The sequence below is a fragment of the Epinephelus fuscoguttatus genome, linkage group LG12 (genome assembly GCF_011397635.1).
Source record: "Epinephelus fuscoguttatus linkage group LG12, E.fuscoguttatus.final_Chr_v1".
Lineage (NCBI taxonomy): Eukaryota > Metazoa > Chordata > Actinopteri > Perciformes > Serranidae > Epinephelus > Epinephelus fuscoguttatus.
Window position 1 is genome coordinate 10,872,267 of NC_064763.1, and position 22,386 is coordinate 10,894,652.

The following is a 22,386-nucleotide window of genomic DNA, read 5'->3' on the forward strand; positions in this document are numbered from 1 at the left end:
CGCTGGCTTGGGGTCCGCTCTCCCCTGGTGGAGTGTAGGGTGGCCGGGTTGCCAGGGGCAGACGGCTCCATGTGATGGTGTTTCCTCTCTGGTTCTTCCGTGCTCAGCCTTATTTTTATCTTCTTATTTATTTATTTATTTATTTATTTATTAGTGGCGTTTGGATTCAGTTACGGCAGACGGATGGCAATCTGAAATGGAATGAAGCCCACAGATGGCGGACAGCAGTTACAAAACAGTAGTGGAACGCACCCCATCCGCCCACAGCACAATGCTCTTAAAGCCCTACGCTATCAAAAGCTGGCAAAATACATTTATTTTATTTTATGGCCTTGACATTAACCTGTCATATTGTTGAGTTATCAAGGACACTTCCACGTTTTTGTGTGTATACAGGAATGTTAAAGATATCATTGAGGAAAACGAGGTTGATGTGACGTGATTGAATCAGGGAATCCGTGTGTCCACCATGGGAGAGGACCCTAATTGACTTTACATTGGCATTGTTTTCATGGTGGCAGCACGTAATTTCAACCCATTATGTGCTGCCACCACGGAATGTGGTGTTAATAAGTTGTGGTCATTTCACGTATTTCTGTGAGATCAGGTTTCCAGCAAGGTGGATGTGTTTCAGCAACCAGACTTCATTCTGCCCTCCTCAGGTCCACCCATGTTTCACCTCTTTTCCCATTTTTAGATTACTTGAGCCAGGAGCCCCCCATTGAGCTCCTTGTGGTGTTGTCAGAGACTATTTTCATTATTTTTACTGTCTGTGGTGTTTGCTCAGGCATGCTAGCCTACTTGTCCGTGCGTGAGACTGTTTGTGCAGAAGTGTTTAAAATAATAAGGTTTTAGCAAAAAAAAAAAAAAAACATGTATCTGGGAAGTACTTTGAATAAAACTAAACAGAAATTAATGATTTGATATAGTTGTGCTGCTGTTAACATGGGCCCCCTTTAAGTTAAATTCATAAACAACCTTCTCCATTTTTGGATTCTTCATTCATCATGGAGGCATGTGAGAAAAACAAACTTTTCTTAACAAATTCACTGTAATGCAGGGTGAAGAATTAGTTTAAAAATTGTGATTTTGGGGGTGAAGTATTCCTTTAGTTGTTCCTCTGAGTCTAACAAAAATTGTTCTGGAATCCCCTCATTTGGATGTCAACCTCCTGTTTATATTGGCTTCAACTCAAGCATGGGGATCTTAAGGTTAACTCAACCGAACCTATTTACACTGTACTCTGCAAATATCAAATGTCTGCCTGTGTCACAATTGAGAATCCTGGAGAGGAATTTTTAATTAACCATTTTTATTTGAAATATTTGTCATCGGATCAGACATGAAAAGTTGAGACTTGCCAATTAAACTTCTTATATAATCCACAATTGTCTTTTAACCCTGCTACTTTTGAGAGAGACTTAAGTTGTGTCTATAACTGGCAATTCAATATTTATCTAACTGCACTCAAAGTCAGGCTGAAGTTTTAATGAGACATTCTCTACAAAGAAGCTGCTGGAGGAAGGTGCATTACAATTAACTTTTAGTTACTTTTCAGTCAACACTGACATAATCCACTAAATGAATTATAGCCTATGCCACCTCATATGTTGAAGTTCTGAGTTTTTTTTAACGTCCTAAAGCAACAATGGATTAATCTTTATATGAATGAGATTACTCTAAAGAGTGTATCCGTCTTTGAAAACGATCGAAGTTAAAGATAAGTGAACAACAGAAATGTTTGTTCTTCAATGCACTCGGCACATAGTCACCATTTTTATTTGTGTTACTTTTTTATCATTCTGAAATAACAGACTGAGCTGAAACTTAACTGTCTGCAGCTCTATAACTTGCAGAGATAAAGCAGTCAGTTATTGAGTGCAGTCTAAGGTTGGTGTCTTAAACCTGTCTGTGAGAGAAACAATTGTCTTGGGCATCTGTTTAGCAAAAGATGATTATTCTGTTGTGGTTGTATCACTACTTACTGTACACTGCAGGCTACTTGTGGAAAAAGAAATTTGTTGTCTCTTAAGCCTTACATGCTTTGCAGTACATAAGGAAATGTAAGTGTAATGCATGGTATGCATGATTTAGTGCGCAGTATAGTTCAAGGATATGAACCTTCTTGCAAGAAAACTTGTGATAACAAGGGGGAAAAATCATTTATAAATCTGAATCAGCAGTGAGCTCTCATACATGATGACCACAAGCCTTTCCACCAGATGAGGCTCGTCTGCTCAGAGAATTTTCTTTCAAACGAAATATGATTCAATACCTTTAAAGCTATTAGTGGATCAGTCCAAGTATTGTTGGGTAAAATTGATATTTCCCTCAAAAGGTTACTTAAAACCTGCAGCTGCAGTATGAGACATTTCTAACAGATGATTTGGAAAGTAGAATAACATTAAATCTTAGGACAGGTTTTTATTCTAACATTCAAAAGACAAACAACTAGCCAAAGTATGAATAATGTATGTGCAGTTTGTTTAGCAATGTACTTACTTGTAATAGGTCCAGATGTGCAATTAAAGCAGGCAGAATTATGGCTGCAGACACAGCTGGATTCATCAGTTACCAATCAAATGGATCAAATGGATTCACCAATCAAACCTAAACTGAAGGGATTATACATTTGACTCTTAGACGTTTATTCAGTTTGTGAACACATCTGTAAGATTGGAGATTGAAGAACAAGCTTGCTTGTCTACTGATTATGTGACAAAATAGCCAAAAAGTAATGGTGAATAATAAATGATCAGATTTGTAATTTCTTGCTTTTGTTTGTAGCTCGTAAACTGAAGAAGATTGGACAACAGAAGAACCCTGATGAAGATCATCCTCTTCAGGACTCATCAGAGGTTGTCCAGAACATCTCTCCTAAATTAGGTCTGAACACCAACTCCGCCATGGTCTTCCTCAACATCCTGGAGTCCATTGAGCCTGAGGTGGTGAATGCAGGACACGACTACGGCCAACCAGACTCGGCTGCCACTCTGCTCACCAGCCTCAACGAGCTGGGAGAGAGACAACTGGTCAAAGTGGTCAAATGGGCGAAAGGATTGCCAGGTAGGACACTAGCTAATGAGCTGATTTTTATGCCTCCATACCAGCAATAGCTATGGCTGAAGCAATTATGTTTTTGGGTTGTCTGTCCGTCCGTCCCTCTGTCCGTCTGTCCATCTGTCCGTCCCATGCTTGTGAATGGGATAGCTCAAGAATGCCTCGAGGGGATTTCTTCAAATTTGGCACAAATGTCTACTTGCACTCAACGATAATGTGATTACGTTTTGGTGGTCATAGTTCAAATGTCAAGATCATCGAGACCTTGTTTGTCTCATTCTTGTGAACGTGACATCAGAAAAGCACCTTGAGGGAATTTCTTCATATTTGGCTAAAACGTTTACTTGGACTCAAGGAAGAACTGAATAGATTTTGGTGATCAAGGGTCAATGGTCAAGGTCGCTGTGGCCTCAAAGGTCAGCTTCACTGTGACATCATAATGTTCTGCATGAAACACTTTTTTGCCCTTAGCCATTGTAATACTTCAGGAACAGAAGGGGAGACATTTGGTCAGATACTGCATTGGTGACACTAATGTTGGGTGTCCACCTTGAAACTGCGCTGATTGTTTAGATCTTCTGTGCTGCCGGGAGGAAGAATCTATGTTTTCACAGGCATGTATGAAAACGGTAAGAGAAACTTGACTGGTACGCGGAGGCATACAACCACAGGGCGGTGATTCTAGTTAATATCTGGCTCTTTGGATGCTAAATGCTTTGCTGTGTTCACCAGCTAACTGTGTCCATTTGCTGTTTAGTGCTGGTCAGGTAGTGGACAGGTACTGTACCGTGGGTTCATGATGCTGTCTGAAAACAGCCTCGGTTAAACAGAGAGTGAATCAAAACAGTATAAGTGTGAGCCATAAAACCAAAACAATGATCTTAAAGATGTTAAAACACACTGCTGAGCATGGGGGACCTGCAGAGTCAGGTAATAATGTGATAATCCTCTGTGGATTTATCACCCCCTTTTACATACAAGTAGTTATTTGATCCATCTTTAATATAAAAATACTGATTATAGCAGCTTTGAATACTGTTTGGAGGAAATTTGTCTGTGTATGATAACAAATAATAAATATGATTCCATCTCATATGAGCTATCAAACCAGTGACACAATGCAGACAACAAGCCTTCTTGTGACACTGCTGCAGCTCTTTAATCTAACTCCAGACATCAGTGGCCTTTCTTCTTTTTTGTTAGAAAGGAATAATATAGGATGAGGAGAAAAGTTTGATTGTGCTCATAAAGAGGGACTACCGCACTATAGCTTGATTATTCCCTGAAAATTCAAAATAGAAAAGCCGTTCAGTTACTCTCCAGTCACAGAAAATCACTCTTCTCTCCTTTTTAAATGATTGACAAAAGCTGGATGGATAACACCTGAAAATGTTTTGATAATTTTGCAGTACAGCCAGATAATAACTACAAGGAATAAAACAGTAAAACAATCAGAGACTAATGCACATGAGAAAAAAAGTGAAATTCTAAATTAGTAGAATTTTACAAAACAAAAATTCTAATCATAAATCAGGCTAAAACAGCTGTTTTTAAGTTCATATTTAAAGATGCTACACTGCTTTCAGATCCTGTGGCAAACAGCTTCAACAGCCCAACAAGTGTGTCTGTCCTGCATTTTGGAACAGTTTCAAGTTTAGCTTGTTGCATATAAAACATGCATCAGTCTGTGTCCCTCAGAGGAAGAAATGGCCACTCCTTAGTTTTCTTTTTTTTCTCCAGGTTTTACAAAGAGATTTGATGAAATGTCAGCCTTAAAGTTTCCTTTTGATTGAAAATGGCTCCAAGATTTTTGCCTTTCTACCTGGCAGATTTGTTCCCAGTTGTTTTTATTCAGAGAGATTAAGATCAGATTGGCCATTGTAGAACATTCACCAATTTGTTGTGTAATTACTCATGTGCTGCTGCAGCCTCATGCTCAGGGTCATTGTCCTGCTGAAAGGTGAACTTTGTCCCAAGCTTCAGTTATTTAGTGGACTGAAGCAGTATCTTTCTTTATTTTGCTCTATCTATTCTTCCTTCAATTCTAACAAGGTTGCAGTCCCGGCTGAGGAAAAAGCATCACCACAGCACTTTAAATTTCATCCAGAAAGCTCTATATTGGTCTCATCTGACCACAAAACCTTGTGTCGTGAGAAAAAGCTTCTTTTTAGCCACCCTCCTACAGGCCAGTGTGATGCAAGGCTATTGATGTTGCTGACTTGTGTGCCTCTCAGTCACTAAACCCTGTAGCTCCTTCAAAGTGATGGATTGTTTGTTGTTCTTTGTTTTAATTTTCAAAGCCTTCCTTCAGATTCACAGTCTGACCAATAATACTTAAATATAGGGCTTTTTTGATGTTTTACAGGTTTGCACGCAACTGTGAGACAACTGTGTCCTCATTCAGGGCAATAATTCTCACCTATGTAAACTTGGAGCTTCCAGAGCAAAGTTGTTGAATACTTATGCAAAACAAAAAAACAAACAAACAAACAAAAAAAATCCTAACAAATATTTTGTAACATTAAACTACTCACTTTCACTCACTTCAAAATGTTATTAAAAAAAATTCTGAAGGCCATTTAAAAAAAATAAACAGATATAAATCTCAGTGTATCATTTGTTATTCAGACAAATCTGATAACTTTTAAAGAGGCTAAATACAAGAGCCGCCATTGGTCCTGTTTCATTACAGGACACGGCCACATAAAGACCCCCAGTGACACCAACAAGAGGAATCAGATGTATATTTACAAGTAGTAAGTAGCCTTAGGCGAGAGAAAGGACAGTGTGCAGGAATTGTCTCTTCTCCCGCCTTTAGACTTATCCCTCTACACACCATGAAACTTCAAAATCAGAAGTAGTTGCCTTAAGATTGATCCTTGATGAACCCCACAAGGTATTTTACAGTTTCTTGAGAACTTAGCATCTATAGAGACAAATAACTCTCTGCCAGAGAGGTATAGTAAAAAACAGACTAATTAAAACAGATCCAGAAAGGCCAATGTGTTCCCTCTGTGTATTTAAAATAGGTTGTTTGATATTCAGAAGATTGTGGGTGGAGTTTCACTTTTAAGATTTACGATGCAGGATTTTACAACAAAAAAACAATGTTCAGTATAGCCTCAAACAGAAGTAATCCATCTTAACTATCACTTAATGTGATAGTTAAGATGATGTTGGGTGGCATAGGTTTCTACAAAGACTCTGCCCTCTGCCTGTATTTTCTTTGTTTCCTCTTCTTTTCTGTGTTTGGGACAGTGCTCAGGTGAGGTCAGGGCTTTATAAAAAGGTAGTGACCAGGTTCCAGACTGTTAGCAACAGACATCCAAGAGACACAGTGCCTGAAAACAAACAAACAAATGTAGCGAGGCAAAATGCCTAATGAGAGTGAATATGGGGTTGGCTTTTACTTTCACCTTTGCTGGCAATCGTGTTAGCAAACAGTGATCGACAGTCCTGCATAGTATACCTTTAATGTAAATGTTTTAACACTGTAAAATATACAAGAACCAGTTATAGTACAAAATATACCTCATTATGTCATATTTTATGATGCTGAATCTTTGCCCTTAGGCTTTAGAAATCTCCATGTGGACGACCAAATGACTGTCATTCAGCAGTCTTGGATGGGGGTGATGGTGTTTGCCCTGGGATGGAGGTCCTATAAGAACGTCAATGGCAGGATGCTTTACTTCGCCCCGGATCTTGTGTTCAATGAGTATGTACAGCTCTAAATTCTTAAATTCAATCAATGATTTCGTCAACAGGCAACCAACGTGCTGCGCTCCTCATTATCTATAGAGATCACCGGCAGTGAGTAAGCTGGTGCTGTTGTACATAATACAGACGTCAGTCTCTGTCTTCATCTCTTTCTCTCTCCATCTTTCTCTTATTTGCTCTCCTACTCATGCACAAACACAAAGACATCTCTAGAATTTTATAATTGTGAAGCAGAAATGGTTGCAGGCTTTTTAGTTGCATGTTCATCCAATTTCCTCCTTAGGTGTTCTTTTGTTACTGTGAGATTAAAGTGAGGAACATTAGTTTCCAGCATTCAAACTCTCACGGCCCTGGTGAGGCTGATTCAGATCTGAGTATTACTCATGACAGACAACAGTGGTTAGGTCTGTCTGAGTGTTAGTGAGGAATATTAACTGTCTTTTTTAGTTCCATCTGATGTATACTGTCATAGAGTTGTAAAAGTAGAAGATATCATGATGAAATGTTATTTCTTTTAAAATAGATAAATATTTAGTGTCTAGTGTAAACTGATGGTATCAAATAAACAGGATTTTTTACACAATATATATATATATTTTAAAACAATATAATATATAAAAGCATCACTAATTTAACTACTCTAGATTGGTGCTGATAGATATTGCTCATAGCAAGCTTATATTATTATTTTGATTCAGTATAATAATACATCTATGAGACCAGTTTTTAAAGGTCAAACTATGTGTTACTGTGTTCATGCTGCAAAGTACATTCATTTGTAATGGGCCCAACTGCACAGTAATAGATTAAAATTAAAATTTATTACAACTGAGAGAATGTCCAGACTCAGGTCTTAAGAGCATGAACAGGTAAATACGTCTGTCACATTTAGAGATTATCCAACTTTTTTTTAAAAAAATGTAAACCTACATCATATTGTAGTAAATTGTAAGTATATGGCATATATAACACCTGTGCCTTGATATGTTTTGTTTCTATGCAGGCTACACTAGTATGTTGTAGTTTCTGTGGAAATGGCCAATAAGAGGTCATATTTATGAAAAAAATTAAAGGTTAGAGTAGCTGAAAGGTTGCTGGAGTGAGCACACCAGCCATATTTACTTACTGTTATCTGTTGCAGAAATCAGTAAACTTTTTAGTTTAAGCTGTGGACTTATATTGGTTATTAGCTATTAGTTTATGTCTACACTAATGCATTTCCTGCAGGTGACTGTATTTACCAGCTTTTGAACATGCTCATACAAACTTTTTTCTGACACCTCTGCGTAAGCAATAATTGTGTGTGCTGTGTTTTTGTGTTTTTCCTTTTTCGAAGTGTTGGTCTCTGATGAAAATGTTAAGAGCGTGTGCATCAGGACAGTGTTTCCTACCTACTTCAGATACAATTGCAAGTCAGTTAGATCCATTTATCCCCTAGTAAGACCCTTGTTTCTGTGGAAATAAACTGTAACAGATGGCGTGGCTGAAACACACATTACATATAAGCCAAGAAGAGGAGAAAATTGCGGTTTGTTGTTACTAGAATTTCAGTTTAGTTCAGGACAATCGCACTAGTTTGATATTTCAAGTAAAGGGTAATTCCAGAGATTTTGTAATGTGCTTCTATGAAGTTGGCAGACCTATTAGACTAAAAAAGGAAAGGTCAAAATCAAACCATCAGAGGCTGAGATATCCTGACTTTTAACCTCGAATGGCCAAAAACACTTAATCATACTTTTTGGACTACAGAGATGCAAAGCAAGTACAAAGAGACATAAAACGACTACAAAGAGACACAAAACAACTACAAAGAGACATGAAATGACCACAAAGAGACACAAAACAACTACAAAGAGACATAAAAAGGACTACAAAGAGACATGAAATGACCACAAAGAGACACAAAATGGCTGCAAAGAGATGTAAAACAATAACAAAAAGAAGCTAAACAACCATAAAGTCTGTGTGTCTTGCTCTTGTGGAGAAGAGGTGGTGGGGCCCACTGCATGTCTGTGCCTGGGGGCCTATTATCTCATAATCTGCCCATGATTAAATAGTGTCTTCCATTTAACCTTTTCTGCCAGAGTGTATGTAAAGCATTTGTAGTCTCCAGGCCCAAACCTGAGATAATCCTAATAACATTATCACTACGACATCATTATGGCTATTAACCAGACTTCTGAAAGGTCTCTCAGCTACAGCAGACATTATACAGCTGTTTTCACAGGCTGTATAATGCTGTCTGTGGTGAGTAGACCGAAGCTGAGGTGTGAATTCAGTGAATGCCACTTTAACTTTGGGATTTTTCTTCATTTCAGTTTCCATTAAACCAATGACTGTATTTGCTTATAGGCAAAACGACATTGTCTCTCTAATTTCTAAAGCATATTAATCAATTATTATATTATATTTTATTAGTTAATTAAAAGTAAAACCATAAGCATTACATTTATTATAAAGACCTTCAGACAGCTCTCCATGAAGCAGCTCAGATTATGCTGATTATGTAAATCTAAAAATTTACACTGACTGACTTGGAGCAGAAAAGTGCCATGGACTTTCCTTGCTTCAAACTTGTGGCCACACCCAATTCAGTGATGTCACAGCAGGTATTTTTCCTTTCACAGCTGACAGAAAACGCCTCTGACTAAGCACTGGGCTCAGAGCAGGTGGAAAACATCAGGGAATCTCAAACAGATCGAAGCGGAAAGTTTCAGGTTACAATTGCAGGGAAAATGTAGTTGTTTCCATCTCATTTTCCATAACCTTTGCAAGAGTCAAAGTCTACATATTGGAAACCAAAGAAGAAAAAGTTTCATATCATGATAGAAGTCGATTTATTCAGCTGTTTTTCAAGGTGTGGTGAATCAGCAGCTCAGGTTTTAGGGCAGGTGGTGCCCATATTAGTCATAATGGTGGATAATTGAAGCTATTAGAAAGAAATTTGAGCATAAAGTGTTAATGGACTGAAGTGCCCCTTGTCATCTTCTAAATTTGCAGCTTACCTTTTCCTGCCAAGCCCTTGAAGAGGGGTAAAAACCACGGCAAAGTTATTGTAATTGGAGACTGAATCAAAGATTCAAAAAGATTTTTGGGCTTTTTCACTTTCAAGTACTTATATACCTCACCTTTAGAAAACCCCTCCACAGTCACATCAGGCATACAGTTGTCTGGTTTACTGTAATTGTTTAAAAAGGAGACATTCTCACGTAAAAGAACAGGTTTCTGTTATCACAGTTACCGCAATGCAATGCATTACCTGCATGCTTATTTATGCCTCCATGCTGGTGACAGCTGGAGGCATTATGTGTGGGTTGTCCGTCTGTATGTCCATCCCATTCTTGTAAATGCAATATCTCAACATCTTGAGGGAATTTCTTCAAATTTGGCACGAATCTCAACTTGGACTCAACAATGAACCGATCAGATTTTGGTGGTCAAAGGTCAAGATCACTGTGACCTTGCATCTATTTCATTCTATATCTCAGGATGACCTTCATGGAATATCTTCAAATCTGGCACAAACATCCGCTGGAACTCAAGGATGATCTGATTACAATTTGGCTGAGGTCAAAGGTCAATGTCACTGTGACCTCACAAAACACAGCTTTGTCCATAACTCAAGAATTCATATGCTTATTGCGACAAAATTTTACACAAATGTCTCACAGAATAAACTGATGAAATAATGTCATTTTATGTCCAAAAAGTTAAAGGTCAGCTTCATTGTGACATCATAATTCATTCATTCATTCATCTTCCAACCGCTTCATCCTCTTGAGGGTCGCGGGGGAGCTGGAGCCTATCCCAGCTGACATTGGGCGAGAGGCAGGGTACACCCTGGACAGGTCGCCAGACTATCGCAGGGCTGACACATAGAGACAAACAACCATTCACGCTCACATTCACACCTACGGACAATTTAGAGTCACCAATTAACTTAGTCCCCAATCTGCATGTCTTTGGACTGTGGGAGGAAGCCGGAGTGCCCGGAGAGAACCCACGCTGACACGGGCAGAACATGCAAACTCCGCACAGAAGGGCTCCCACGCCCGGGATTGAACTGGCAACCCTCTTGCTGTGAGGCGAGAGTGCTAACCACCACACCACCGTGCCACCCCTGTGACATCATAATGTTCTGCAAAAACACTTTTCTGGCCATTACCCAATGCCATAACTCAGGAACAGACGGTTGACATATTTAGTCAGATAATGAATGGGTGACACTGATTATGAAACTGTGATGAAACTGTGCAAAGACAAAGGAACTGGCTGTGGATCTGAGGAGGACCAAGACACCGGTGACCCCTGTTTCCATCCAAGGGGTCAGTGTGGACATTGTAGAGGACTATAAGTACCTGGGGGTACACATTGACAATAAACTGGACTGGGTTGAGAACACTAACGCTCTCTACAGGAAGGGCCAGAGCCGTCTCTATTTTCTGAGGCGACTGAGGTCCTTCAACATTTGCCGGACTATGCTCAGGATTTTCTATGAGTCTGTGGTGGCCAGTGCTATCCTCTATGTCGTTGTGTGCTGGGGCAGCAGGTTGAGGGTGGCGGACGCCAACAGACTCAACAAACTGATCCGCAAGGCCAGTGACGTTGTGGGAATGGAGTGTGACTCTCTGATGGTGGTGTCAGAGAGGAGGATGCTGTCTAAACTACGAACTATCTTGGACAATGTCTCACACCCACTCCACCATGTGCTGGTCAGGCACAAGAGTAATTTCAGTGGGAGAGTCATACCACCAAGATGTACCACTGAGCGCCACAGGAAATCATTCCTGCCTGTGGCCATCAAACTGTACAACTCCTCCCTCTGAGTGGCTCTGAGACTATTTCACACACTGCAGTAATTTAATTTAACTTGTGCAATAACCCCATTCACCCTGACTGTATATATTCTGTTTGTGTAAATAATCTTGTTCAGTTTACAATATATATATGTATATATATATTTATTTATTTACGTTTATGTTTGTTAATAATTCCTGTTTATTTAACTATATATTTGTTAATACTACTGTTTAAATTTCTTATATTTTCACATATCTTTCCTCTCTTGCAAGGAGCACCTGTAACATAAATAATTTCCCCTCGGGGATCAATAAAGTATTTCTGATTCTGATTTTGATTCTGTGACGCATTTATAAATCATCTGTGCTGCCGGGGGAAGATGTGTGTGAAGCACTCATGTTTATACAGACATGGCTGTAAACTGTAACTGCAACTTGACTGGTCTGCATAGGCAACCTGCAGGCAGCAATTCTGGTTTTCTGTTATTACAGATGTTTTTATCTAAAACAACAAGCATGGAGCAAATAGTAATGATAAAGAGACATATAAAACTATTTTGTGCAAGACTCCATCCTCCATCCGAACTTCAGATGAAGGAAAACCTGCTATTTTTTGGGTTCCAGCTGGGAAGCAACATTTCAGGTTCTTTGCACATTAGTCTTGGTCAGAATACTCCAGACAGCTCAAAATGATTTGTGCGTGCATGAACAGAACCAGTTCAGTGTTGGTGGAAAAGGGGTAACTGTGTCAGATTAGGACTGAGATACATGGCAGATTATACATAATCCCCATCCTGACCAATCAAAGCTTGTCGTCTTTTTAATGGTGTGAGTGACATCATGGAGAAGGAGGTGCTAGGAACAAGACTGTAATGTGTATGATGCTGGCTGTCTTATGTTAAGAAAAGCCAAAAAAGAAAGAAGCCTTGTTGGCAGATTTTGTTGACTCCCCACAGAGACAGGCTAGCTGTTTCCAGTCTGTATGCTAAGCTAAGATAACCAGCTGCTGGCCAAAGCTGTTTATGAGAATGGGACCACAGAAACCAGGTGACAGTGGTGTCAATCTCGGCAGGAAAGTCAATAATCATACTAACTAAGTTTACATTTTGCATACAGAGTGGTTGGTTTAGGTGAGTCAGTTGTTGTTTTGACCTGACTGGTGATGAGGTTTATGTCTATGTTTATGTTTATGTTTTTTGTTTATATCACCAGTGTTTTTACATTGACTTGATGAAATTTTGAGCAGCTGTGAGACTGATGATGGGTTTTTATAATGCAGTCACATTACACACATTTTCAGCTATAGGGCACATTAAAGTCAGCAGCTCAGTGATCAGTGTTTGGATGTGGGTGTGAGCTCAGCAACAGCACCTTCCCTAATGGCAAACCATTTCCATCATAATCCATGCAAAGTTTCTTTATATGAATTTATCTAGAATCTGTGGAACACTTGGATAATAACCTGGTCATTGGATATTATACATTTATACAACCACATATCTGAAACTCTGAATCCATTTCCAGAAAGATGGAGAACATTCAGCTCTATTTAAGTGTATTTCATTTCTATCCTCATGCCTTAATAATGTTACAAACTGTCTCTTCCCTCATTCATAATAAAGGCAGAATTGTTCACTCATCAGACAGAATAGAGATAGCAAACTTTGATCACAATGCCTTCTCTCCCACTCATCTTCTCCCATGCTTGTTGAAATAAGTGAAGATTGCTCAGCCATGATGAACATAGAATATTCAATCATCTCTTATAATGTTACAACATTAATGACTAAAACATTTTACTGGACTTTAGAGCCGCTTATACAGCCTTGCAACATCTTGCTCCAGATGTTTAAAGGGCCAGTGTGTAATATTTGGCATGGTTTATTGTCAATCTGAATCTGAATCTGAATCTTCTACCCATTAATATGTTTATACAAGTGTATAATCGCTATAAAATAAAATTCATTTGGTTTTCGTAGCCTTATAATTATGCTTATATATATATATATATATATATATATATATATAGCAAGGGCCTTGCTTTAGAGAGGTCGCCATCTTGCGCCACCATGTATGTACGGCAGACCGAGCGGACAATCCAGCCAGCCAGAGAACGCGTTTCACGTGTATAAATAAACCAACGAAGACAGTGGAAGGAAGGAAGAAGGAGGAAGAAACAGCAGAGAGTGTTAGTAGTTCGTCAATAGAGAGTAGTGAAAAGTTTTTTTTAGTTATAAAGTTTGTGAATGGACCACACTTACCACGCAACAGGAGAGAATGAACCGGAACCGTCATCTACGAGGAAAAGAAGATGCAACTTCACTCCTTGTGATGCACTCTCTCACTCGCCGCAGAGAGTGCATCACAAGGAGTGAAGATGCAACTTCACTCTTTGTGATGCACTCTCTGCGGCGCTTTTCCTCCTGATGATATATCTCCCCAACGATGGCAGCACCAAATCCCATTCTGTGCAGCAAAATGTGAGCGGAGGATTCAGCCTCTCTTCTCGTCCGCTCAGCATCAAACACATGGAGTTCCTCATCTGTATGCTCCGGCTCAAACAGGTATGGCTCTGGGTCTGTGTCCGCTACAAGAAACTCTTCAAAATCACGTTCAAAGTCGTCCATTGCGGCTACTATAGTCCAGAGATATTGCTAGGCTAAATAAACAGCTGAGCTCTGTTTACAGGCTACGCTGTCAGTCAGTGTGCGGGCTGGAGACTGGCGGAGCAGAGAGGGGAGGGGGTCCCCACTCAGTATGGTAAACGAGTATGTGTGTAAAGTTATGATGTGTGTCTCTTACGCTAGAAGAGTCAGAGTTTGGGACGGAGTGGAGTGTTACCAGAGTTTCTGGAGTGCTCAAATAAACTGGCCTTTTTCCCGAACGCTCCTCTGGTCTCCTGCTCATGAGGGATTCATTACAATATTGTAACATGGTTTAGATTTCTAAATAAACATACACCTCGTCGCTAGATAGACCTACTCCTGAAAAACTTGTGCGCAAGGCTTTTTGTCCCTACGAGGCCACCGTCATTTACCCGACGGGAGGGGTGAGCGAGTGAGCCCTGCAATCTAGAATTTGACCACTGATGTCACTGTTTTCAACCCATTTTACACACTGGCCCTTTAAGATCAAACAAAAAAAATCGGAATTGTTATACAGACATTTCAGCGTCAGCGTCCTCATTACATACAAATCTAACCTCTGACACTCTTTCCATTTCAGCAGTTATTCATCACAGAATAAATGTCCAAGATTTAAAGCAATTTGCCTTCATATAACAATTCCATCATTTCACATTTCCCATCCTGACCTTTTTATATTTGCAGACATCGGATGCACATTTCCACCATGTATGAGCACTGCATGCGGATGAGACATCTCTCACAGGAGTTCCTGCTGCTGCAGGTCACTCAGGAAGAGTTCCTCTGCATGAAGGCCTTGCTCCTCTTCAGCATTCGTAAGTCCTTTCCTGTGTACTGAGCATCAAAAAGTCAAAACAAAGTCCTTTACTTTATCCCAGAAGTTGACAAGCAGTAGAGAGACAACTGCTGGGCGTGTAGTCACAACAGTTTTCCTGTTTTCACCAGTTCCCGTTGAGGGTCTGAAGAGTCAGAGGTGCTTCGATGAACTGCGTCTCACCTACATCAATGAGCTTGATCGCCTCATTAACTATCAAATGGCCACCAACTGTCCTCAGAGGTTCTACCAGCTCACCCGACTCCTGGACTCTCTCCAGATGGTGAGACATACAGTTTCTAATGTGTTAACTGTTGTTACATCAACACATGAAGGAAAAGATATGGAGTTTGTGAAAGACATCTGTGGTTGCATTTGACCAGATTGAACATGCAGGGGAAACAGGCTAAAGCAAGAGCAAATCTGTTACTTTGCCTAAAACATTTCTTGGCAGTGCATGCTATTAAATCACATTGGATGCTGTGTCTCTAATAGCCCACAGAAAAATGCATCAAGTTTGTACAAGCAGAATCTGACACCTTAAAATCTTATCATGTCCTGCAGAGTGAAAAAAAAAAACTAATGGATGAGTTTACTCTGATTCAAAGCTCTCCAATCCTCACATTTTTTCATTAGTTGGTTGTGCCGTATGTTATGAGTTATGTTTCCTGAGTCATTGTCAAAATGCTGCTTGTAGTAAAGTTCATTCAAATGATGTCAATTATTTGTGTTTCATCTGTTTCAGACAGTGAAGAAGCTCCACCAGTTTACATTCGACCTTTTTGTCCAGGCTCAGTCGCTCCCCACCAAGGTCAGCTTTCCAGAGATGATTGGAGAAATAATCTCAGTACATGTACCAAAGATCCTGGCAGGTTTGGCGAAACCGATTTTGTTTCACAAGTAGAAGGATTTTTTTATTTATCAAAAAGTGACTCATCTTTGCTGCCTCCATAAACTTTAACGAAGGTACTGTTTCCCTATCTTCAGTCTAATAGCTCTTAGCCCTGTCCTGTAATCATTATTTTGTTGCTCAAGTTTTTTTGTTCCTTTTAGCCATAATTGAGATTGTTTGTTCAGAACTGTTAAAGCTTTTATCTGAAGCGCTGCAAGGCATCACCTGTTGACAGCCCTGCTGTGTCTAAGCGGAGAGTTTGTGTCTCTAGCAGGAGCAGAGACGCTACTTTACATACACAGTAAGTTTGCAAATCATGATTACAGCAACATAAAAGTAGCAGGTAAAAAAGAATTTTTTGAAAGTTTTGCATGTGATCTTCATATCATATACACTTGACGAGGTATTCATAAATACTAAAAAATAGATAAATAAATGGGACGGTCTAAAGAGTAGATGTGAATAAGATCACACAGATAAACTTGTTTCCAGTCAACTCACAAAAAACTGTTTTTCTAAGCGATGCCTTCAGGTGCATCTGCTAAGTCCCTGCTTATGAAATCAGAATTAGTACATACAAGTTTGGAGGAATTTAACTACTTAAGTGCCTTAAAATCTGAAATTTAGATCTTGAATTTGTTTTTCAAATTTAAATCTTACTTAATTTTTTTATTAAACTTCCTAACAAATCGGCAAAATCCTGAAACCCTGGTGTGAAATTAAAGCTGTAGTTGGTAACTTTTAAAGAAAAAATAACTTTTTTCATATTTGCCGAGGCTGTCTCTATATTTATGCGGCACTAGATAAGACAGATTATCAGTGAAAAAAATCACACTATCCTTCCTGCTCCTTTGTTTGTAGCTCTCTTCATGGCCTGACTGCATGTGAACGAAAACAACTGATCAGAGCTGAAGAGACTCTAACGCAGCTGCCAATCATGTCAGTCACTGCTGGTGAACTGCGGTCAAACCTAGGCAGCACTTAAAATGAAACAAGGTTCTGTTAATGCGTTACCTATTTCTTGCCTCCAATGTTTTCAGAAACATATTTTAGTGACTGTTTAGCTGGGCGGGGCTTGGTACTCCAGTCGACTGCTTCCGACATGGCAGCAGGATCACAAACTTTCTCATTTTACAACTAAATAGTGCATTAAAATGTGTTTATGAAAACATTACAGGAGAGAAATAGGCAATGCACTAACAGAATTTTGTTTCATATTTGATCAACACTGCTGAGTATGACAGTTTGACAGTTGATGAGCAGTGACCAACATGACTAACAGTTGCAATAGAAACTCCTCAGCTCTGACTGGTTGTTTTAGGTGCCATGGATTCTAGTGGATGCCATTAGAGGCAATAGAGAGGCAGGAAGGACATAAAACTCTTCACAGATTATCTGTCTCATGTACTTTTTTCAGAATATACTGACAATTTCAGCACAGTTATTTTCATAAAAGTTAGTGTGTCAATATTGCACAATACAAAAAATACCTGAGTCATTACTGTGAAAATCAGCGTAGTGATACTTGATGGTAGTCAAGAAGGGAACTGCCCATTGGTTCGACAGCCCATTGGTTCGACATCCCATTGTTCCGACCATATATCAAACTCATTGTTCCTAAGTCCGTTCCGAAATCATCATGATGCCCTGTGGTTAAGGTCTGGTTAGGTTTAGGCACAAAAACCACATGGTTAGGGTCAGGAAAAGATCATGGTGTGGGTTAAAATGAAAAAGAAAGTGGGAAACACATAAGCCGTGAGCCTGCTCCGCCTCAAGCCGGTCGCGGTGCACCATACACCGGTTGCGAGCCGTTCAGCACCGCGGACAGTCGGACTAATGGGATGTCGAACCAATGGGCTGTCGAACCAATGACATGGACCCGTCAAGAATGCCACCTGTAAAACACAAACTTGAAAACATTAGGTGTTCCTGTTGTTTGAATATACAGTAGTGTTAGTGCTGCAGGTGGGCAGATAAGGATAATGTCTGCTGTGTGGACATATGACATCTTAATTAGAAAGTTCATTAATTCATTCATTCATTCATTAGAAAGTAAATAATGAATCAAAGTCAATCACAGTATTAGTTACTGATATGGAAAGCCAACTACCATAAAACTTCAATTAATAGCCCAGGCTATTATTTGCTTATATTACTGAAATCAACAGGCCTTTATTTGGGACAGGCCTTTAATTCCTTTCACACAAAAGTGTTGCTCAGCAAAAATCTGGGAATACAATCAAAATGATTTTTGAATCAGTATGAACGTTACTTGTGTAAAAACTAGGCTTCAGATTATATATCAGCTATGACTAATTTGATCTTGCTTTGACAGACAGTGCATCAGAGGGAGAGTGAGTTACAGCATTCGAGGATTACGGCACCTGGTGTACCAACACAAGACCACTTTATCCTGTTAAAACAATACTCACAACTTGGATTAATTTTTATGAAAAACCCTTTTGATTCTTTTGATCTGAGGACCTTTATTGATTAAAGGAGTATGAATAACGTACAAGGTAATCAAGGATTGGACACATCCTTTGAGGTAACCAACAACCTGGTTTTCATAGAACTTCTATGAAAAAAAATGTACTGCTTGGCAACCAGACCAGGCGTCTAACTGAGACAGGCATTTATTTGTCAATAGGTGTATCCACACCAGGCTAGTAAAAGGGACTGGGCGTTTAACTGAAGTTTTATGGTGTGGGCTCACATCCCTCTCAACTACTATGATCGCAGAAAATTCCCTCTCAGTTGTATTTATCATTTAACTGAAGTGGTTCTGAACGCAATCGAAGGCAACAATATATTTGTTTTTATCTCACAGTGAAAATATGTATGCAAGACTGTGTCCATCCAGTTATCATTTAAAATCATAGTAATACAGTTCTTACAAAATACACCATAGTGTTACATTCAGCTACGTGACAGTCATGAAAGAAAAAACCTGCGTTATATACTGTTAAACTGTAAACAGCACATTTCCCTTATTGACTGAGCCAATGCAGCACAATACAGACATCTCTAAACGCACTGCATGTTTATCATCACTCTGCACCTAGAAACTTTTCTCATCACATTGGCAGCAAATGCGTAAAGCCATTTTCTTGATGTCACTAATTGTAAAGCATCGAAGGTATACTATGCAGGCTTGTTAGTTATTGTTTGTAAAAAGTAACTCGCCAGTGATAGCGAAAGTGAAAGCCAACCCCAGATTCACTCTCGTTTGGGGTTTTGCCCCTAAATATAGATGTGACTCTTGGATTCCTGCAGCTCTTTTTCATAAAGCCTCAACCTCACCTGGTCGCTGTGGGGGTACATGCCTATAAATGTCCTGAGCACAGAAAATAGAAGAAAATGAGTAAACACATGCAGAGGGCAGTCTCACGCTGCTAGTGGGTCATAAGTGATAATTTAGAGGGTTTATTTCTGTATGAGTCTATACATTGTTTTTCAGAAAAATCCTGCATAACTTTGTGTAGAGGATGAACTTGTTAACGCAGGTACTGGGCATGAGGGAAATTGGAAAAGATCAGACTGTCAGTATGTTAAAAAGTCTTGATACTTTATTTCTCCACTGCACAGCTATACAGTTAATGATAACTGCATATTAATAATGCAACTTTGAAGAAGTTGCCACAGAGATATCATGCCCTCTTCTGCATGCCAAACTGTGTCTGGTTAGATACAAAAAGTATCAAACTCCCCTTCAGATTATTTTTGCATTTATGATAAAACATTGAAAAGCAAAGCAAAGGCATGTGATAAATTACAAGCTTGAAGCAGAGGAAGATAAGTTGCCCGCAGTTAGTGCTGTGCATTATATTGGGAATACACCATCCATGATAGACAACATGGTGTTAGCAGCATCATGCTGTGTCACAGCAGCAGGGACTGGGAGATTGTAGGGACACAAGGAGAAGAGTATGGCACCAAATACAGTCAAACGCTTAATGACAACTTGATTTAAAGTTCCAGTGATCTGAGATTAGGACGTTAATGTTCCAGCAGGACAGCAATAGAAACTTACAGGCATCCTTGCAACTGGAAAGGCTTCAGATGTAGAATGTGGAAGTCCTTGACTGGCCCTGCTAATCCTCAGAGATAAAAACTAAGAGAAAAATCTGTGGAATGCCTTGAAGATAACTGATCAAAGGGAGAGCTGAGAAGTATTCATTCGTGGAGTTGAATACAATTATCGTTTTTATATTTTGTTTATAAAACATAAAGCAAGGCGGTGAAACATAAGGCACTTTGTACATACAGCTTGGTGGTCTACTTCCTGCAGAGTGTAAATCACACCGAAATAGTGTCTTTCAGTGAAGAAACCAGAGGTGTAGCAGGTCGACATGTTTATAACAATCAGACACAAACTTCAACTTTACTTCTGTGGTACATTCTGCAACATTGTTTTATTACTCTGTAAATTCAACACTTTTTAACAATTCCATATTTCTTTCTCGAGCTTACACGCATGCATCATGTGTTTGTATAACTGTATGCGTCATTATTAGCTTTGCACAAAGCAATGCACGGACATCCATGTATCTCTCCTGTTTATTGTATCCTGACTGACAGTGGCTACGTTTGCATGAATATGACAATATTCTGAATCTGATGCAGGTCATGTAAACAGCGTATTCCGTTTGGATACTCAGAATTAGGCCTTTTTACAAATTTAACATTTTCAAATTAAGACATGCAGGATATGCAGATATTATTCAGGTTTTAATAGCATTCTTCAGACGTGTATGCAGCTCATTCGGAAAATGCATCTCAGCCGGGGTTTTCCCGCAGTTTGCGACATACGGTCAGCTTTGCGCATTTGTCATGTAGACCTTGTACTAAAACCAACTCTTCAGCTGTTTGCAAGGCTGGTGTAGAAATGCATACCCCCTCAAAAAAAGCCCACATTTCTGGTCAGAAGAAGAAACACACCTACTTTTAAACATTATCAAAGAGGTGGATATCATGTTTTTTTGGATATGCACAAATATCGCATCACCAACCTTTTCAAGAGGACTTTAAAAAAGTCCTATTTTGATGCAAAGAACCAGAATGACAAGTGGCTCCAGCCGTTCTACTTTTCTATATTTTGACATGATAAACGACATGTTGGGACACGTTAATCAGAGTGTCCACGGCTGCATGTAAACAGGAATATTAGCAGAATATTCATTTTCATAAGCGATGTAAACAGCTTGGTAGAAATATTGCCTTTTTTGAAATCAAGGCAAAAATCGGAATATTTTGTGCATGTAAACGTAGTCAGTTCCATCACTGTTCAAAGCATGGGACATCTGTCAGAAGATATGACACCATTTTGTTGTACAGTGTACAGTGATATCAGTCCCTTTTACAGTTTTTTGTAACTGATTGATGCAAAAACTTCAGTGGAGCATTTTTAGTCGTTTACTTCATCTGCAGAGGTAATTGTTTTCATGTCTCTATCTCGTCTTTATACAATATTTGCTCTGTAAAAAGGAATGGGGGAGAAATGGAATCAGTAGCTACGGACAAGTTCAGGTGATCCATGAGACTCAAACCCACCAAAGAGCTAATTATTATAGTGCCGACACTTGAATGAATGTGTCTGCTGTCATTTGAGAAAGCAACGCATCAGTGTGAAGTTGAAACCACACGGAATTAAAACGTGATCAGATCCCAGATTATATATATTCACATGAACAAAAACAGTCCAATGATTCGGAGTATCAGTGTTTTAAGTAAGCACAAAATGCTTAAGTTTTAATCACGTTCAAAAATTCTGAAAGGGATCTATCAAGCCTTCTTATATTTCCTGAATGCACTACATTGTAAGACTTGTTGTAGTAAACATTTTGTTACTCTTTATCCTTGAAATTAATGCTGGTTCTAATTACTGTTGTGATTTTTATGCTGTTTTAGCTTTATTATGCATTACACATGGGGAATTTGAGGGCACTACCAGTGTCAGTGGGTCATGCACCTCAATGAGCCACCTAATTGCCCTGTACATTTTTAATACTTATATAATTTAATCACAGTCGGCTACAGTGTTTGTATTATGTCAATGGACAATAGCTGGTATGTGCCCAATGTACTGCATATTAACCTGGTTCTTTGTACATGCTACAGTAACTGTATATATTGATTAGTTCAATGTCTGTTTTGGTGTCCCAACACTTTTAAAGTCATCTCTTGTGTGATTTATACCTTTTGTGATGTGTGTTTTTCAATATGTGTGTGTGTTTTTCCAAGGTGTAAAGCTTAATCATCTTTTGGAGGCAATTAAAATAATTTTGACTCTGGATGGGATAAGAGCTTGTTTGAAAGTTCAAGCAATCATACAAGACACAAGGCACAAAGTAGTAGAAATGGCATGTCATCATTTTAACTCCAGTGCAGGTTATGTCGTCTTTGAATGAAAATGCTGGGAATAACTCAGATTTGAGTCATAAAGAGGCTTACTTC

General features: G+C 39.1%; 1 protein-coding gene across 1 annotated transcript in view; it reads left to right on the forward strand.

Moving 5' to 3' along the window:
* The window catches only part of LOC125897918 (androgen receptor-like), a 40,835-nt gene extending 19,357 nt beyond the window's left edge, over nucleotides 1-21,478 (forward strand). The window contains exons 4-8 of the mRNA XM_049591402.1: nucleotides 2,788-3,066; nucleotides 6,634-6,778; nucleotides 14,909-15,039; nucleotides 15,170-15,321; nucleotides 15,784-21,478. Of these exons, the coding sequence (XP_049447359.1) occupies nucleotides 2,788-3,066; nucleotides 6,634-6,778; nucleotides 14,909-15,039; nucleotides 15,170-15,321; nucleotides 15,784-15,942 (866 nt within the window). The 3' untranslated portion in view covers nucleotides 15,943-21,478. The remainder of the gene's footprint in view (nucleotides 1-2,787; nucleotides 3,067-6,633; nucleotides 6,779-14,908; nucleotides 15,040-15,169; nucleotides 15,322-15,783) is intronic.
* The last annotated feature ends 908 nt before the right edge of the window (nucleotides 21,479-22,386 follow it).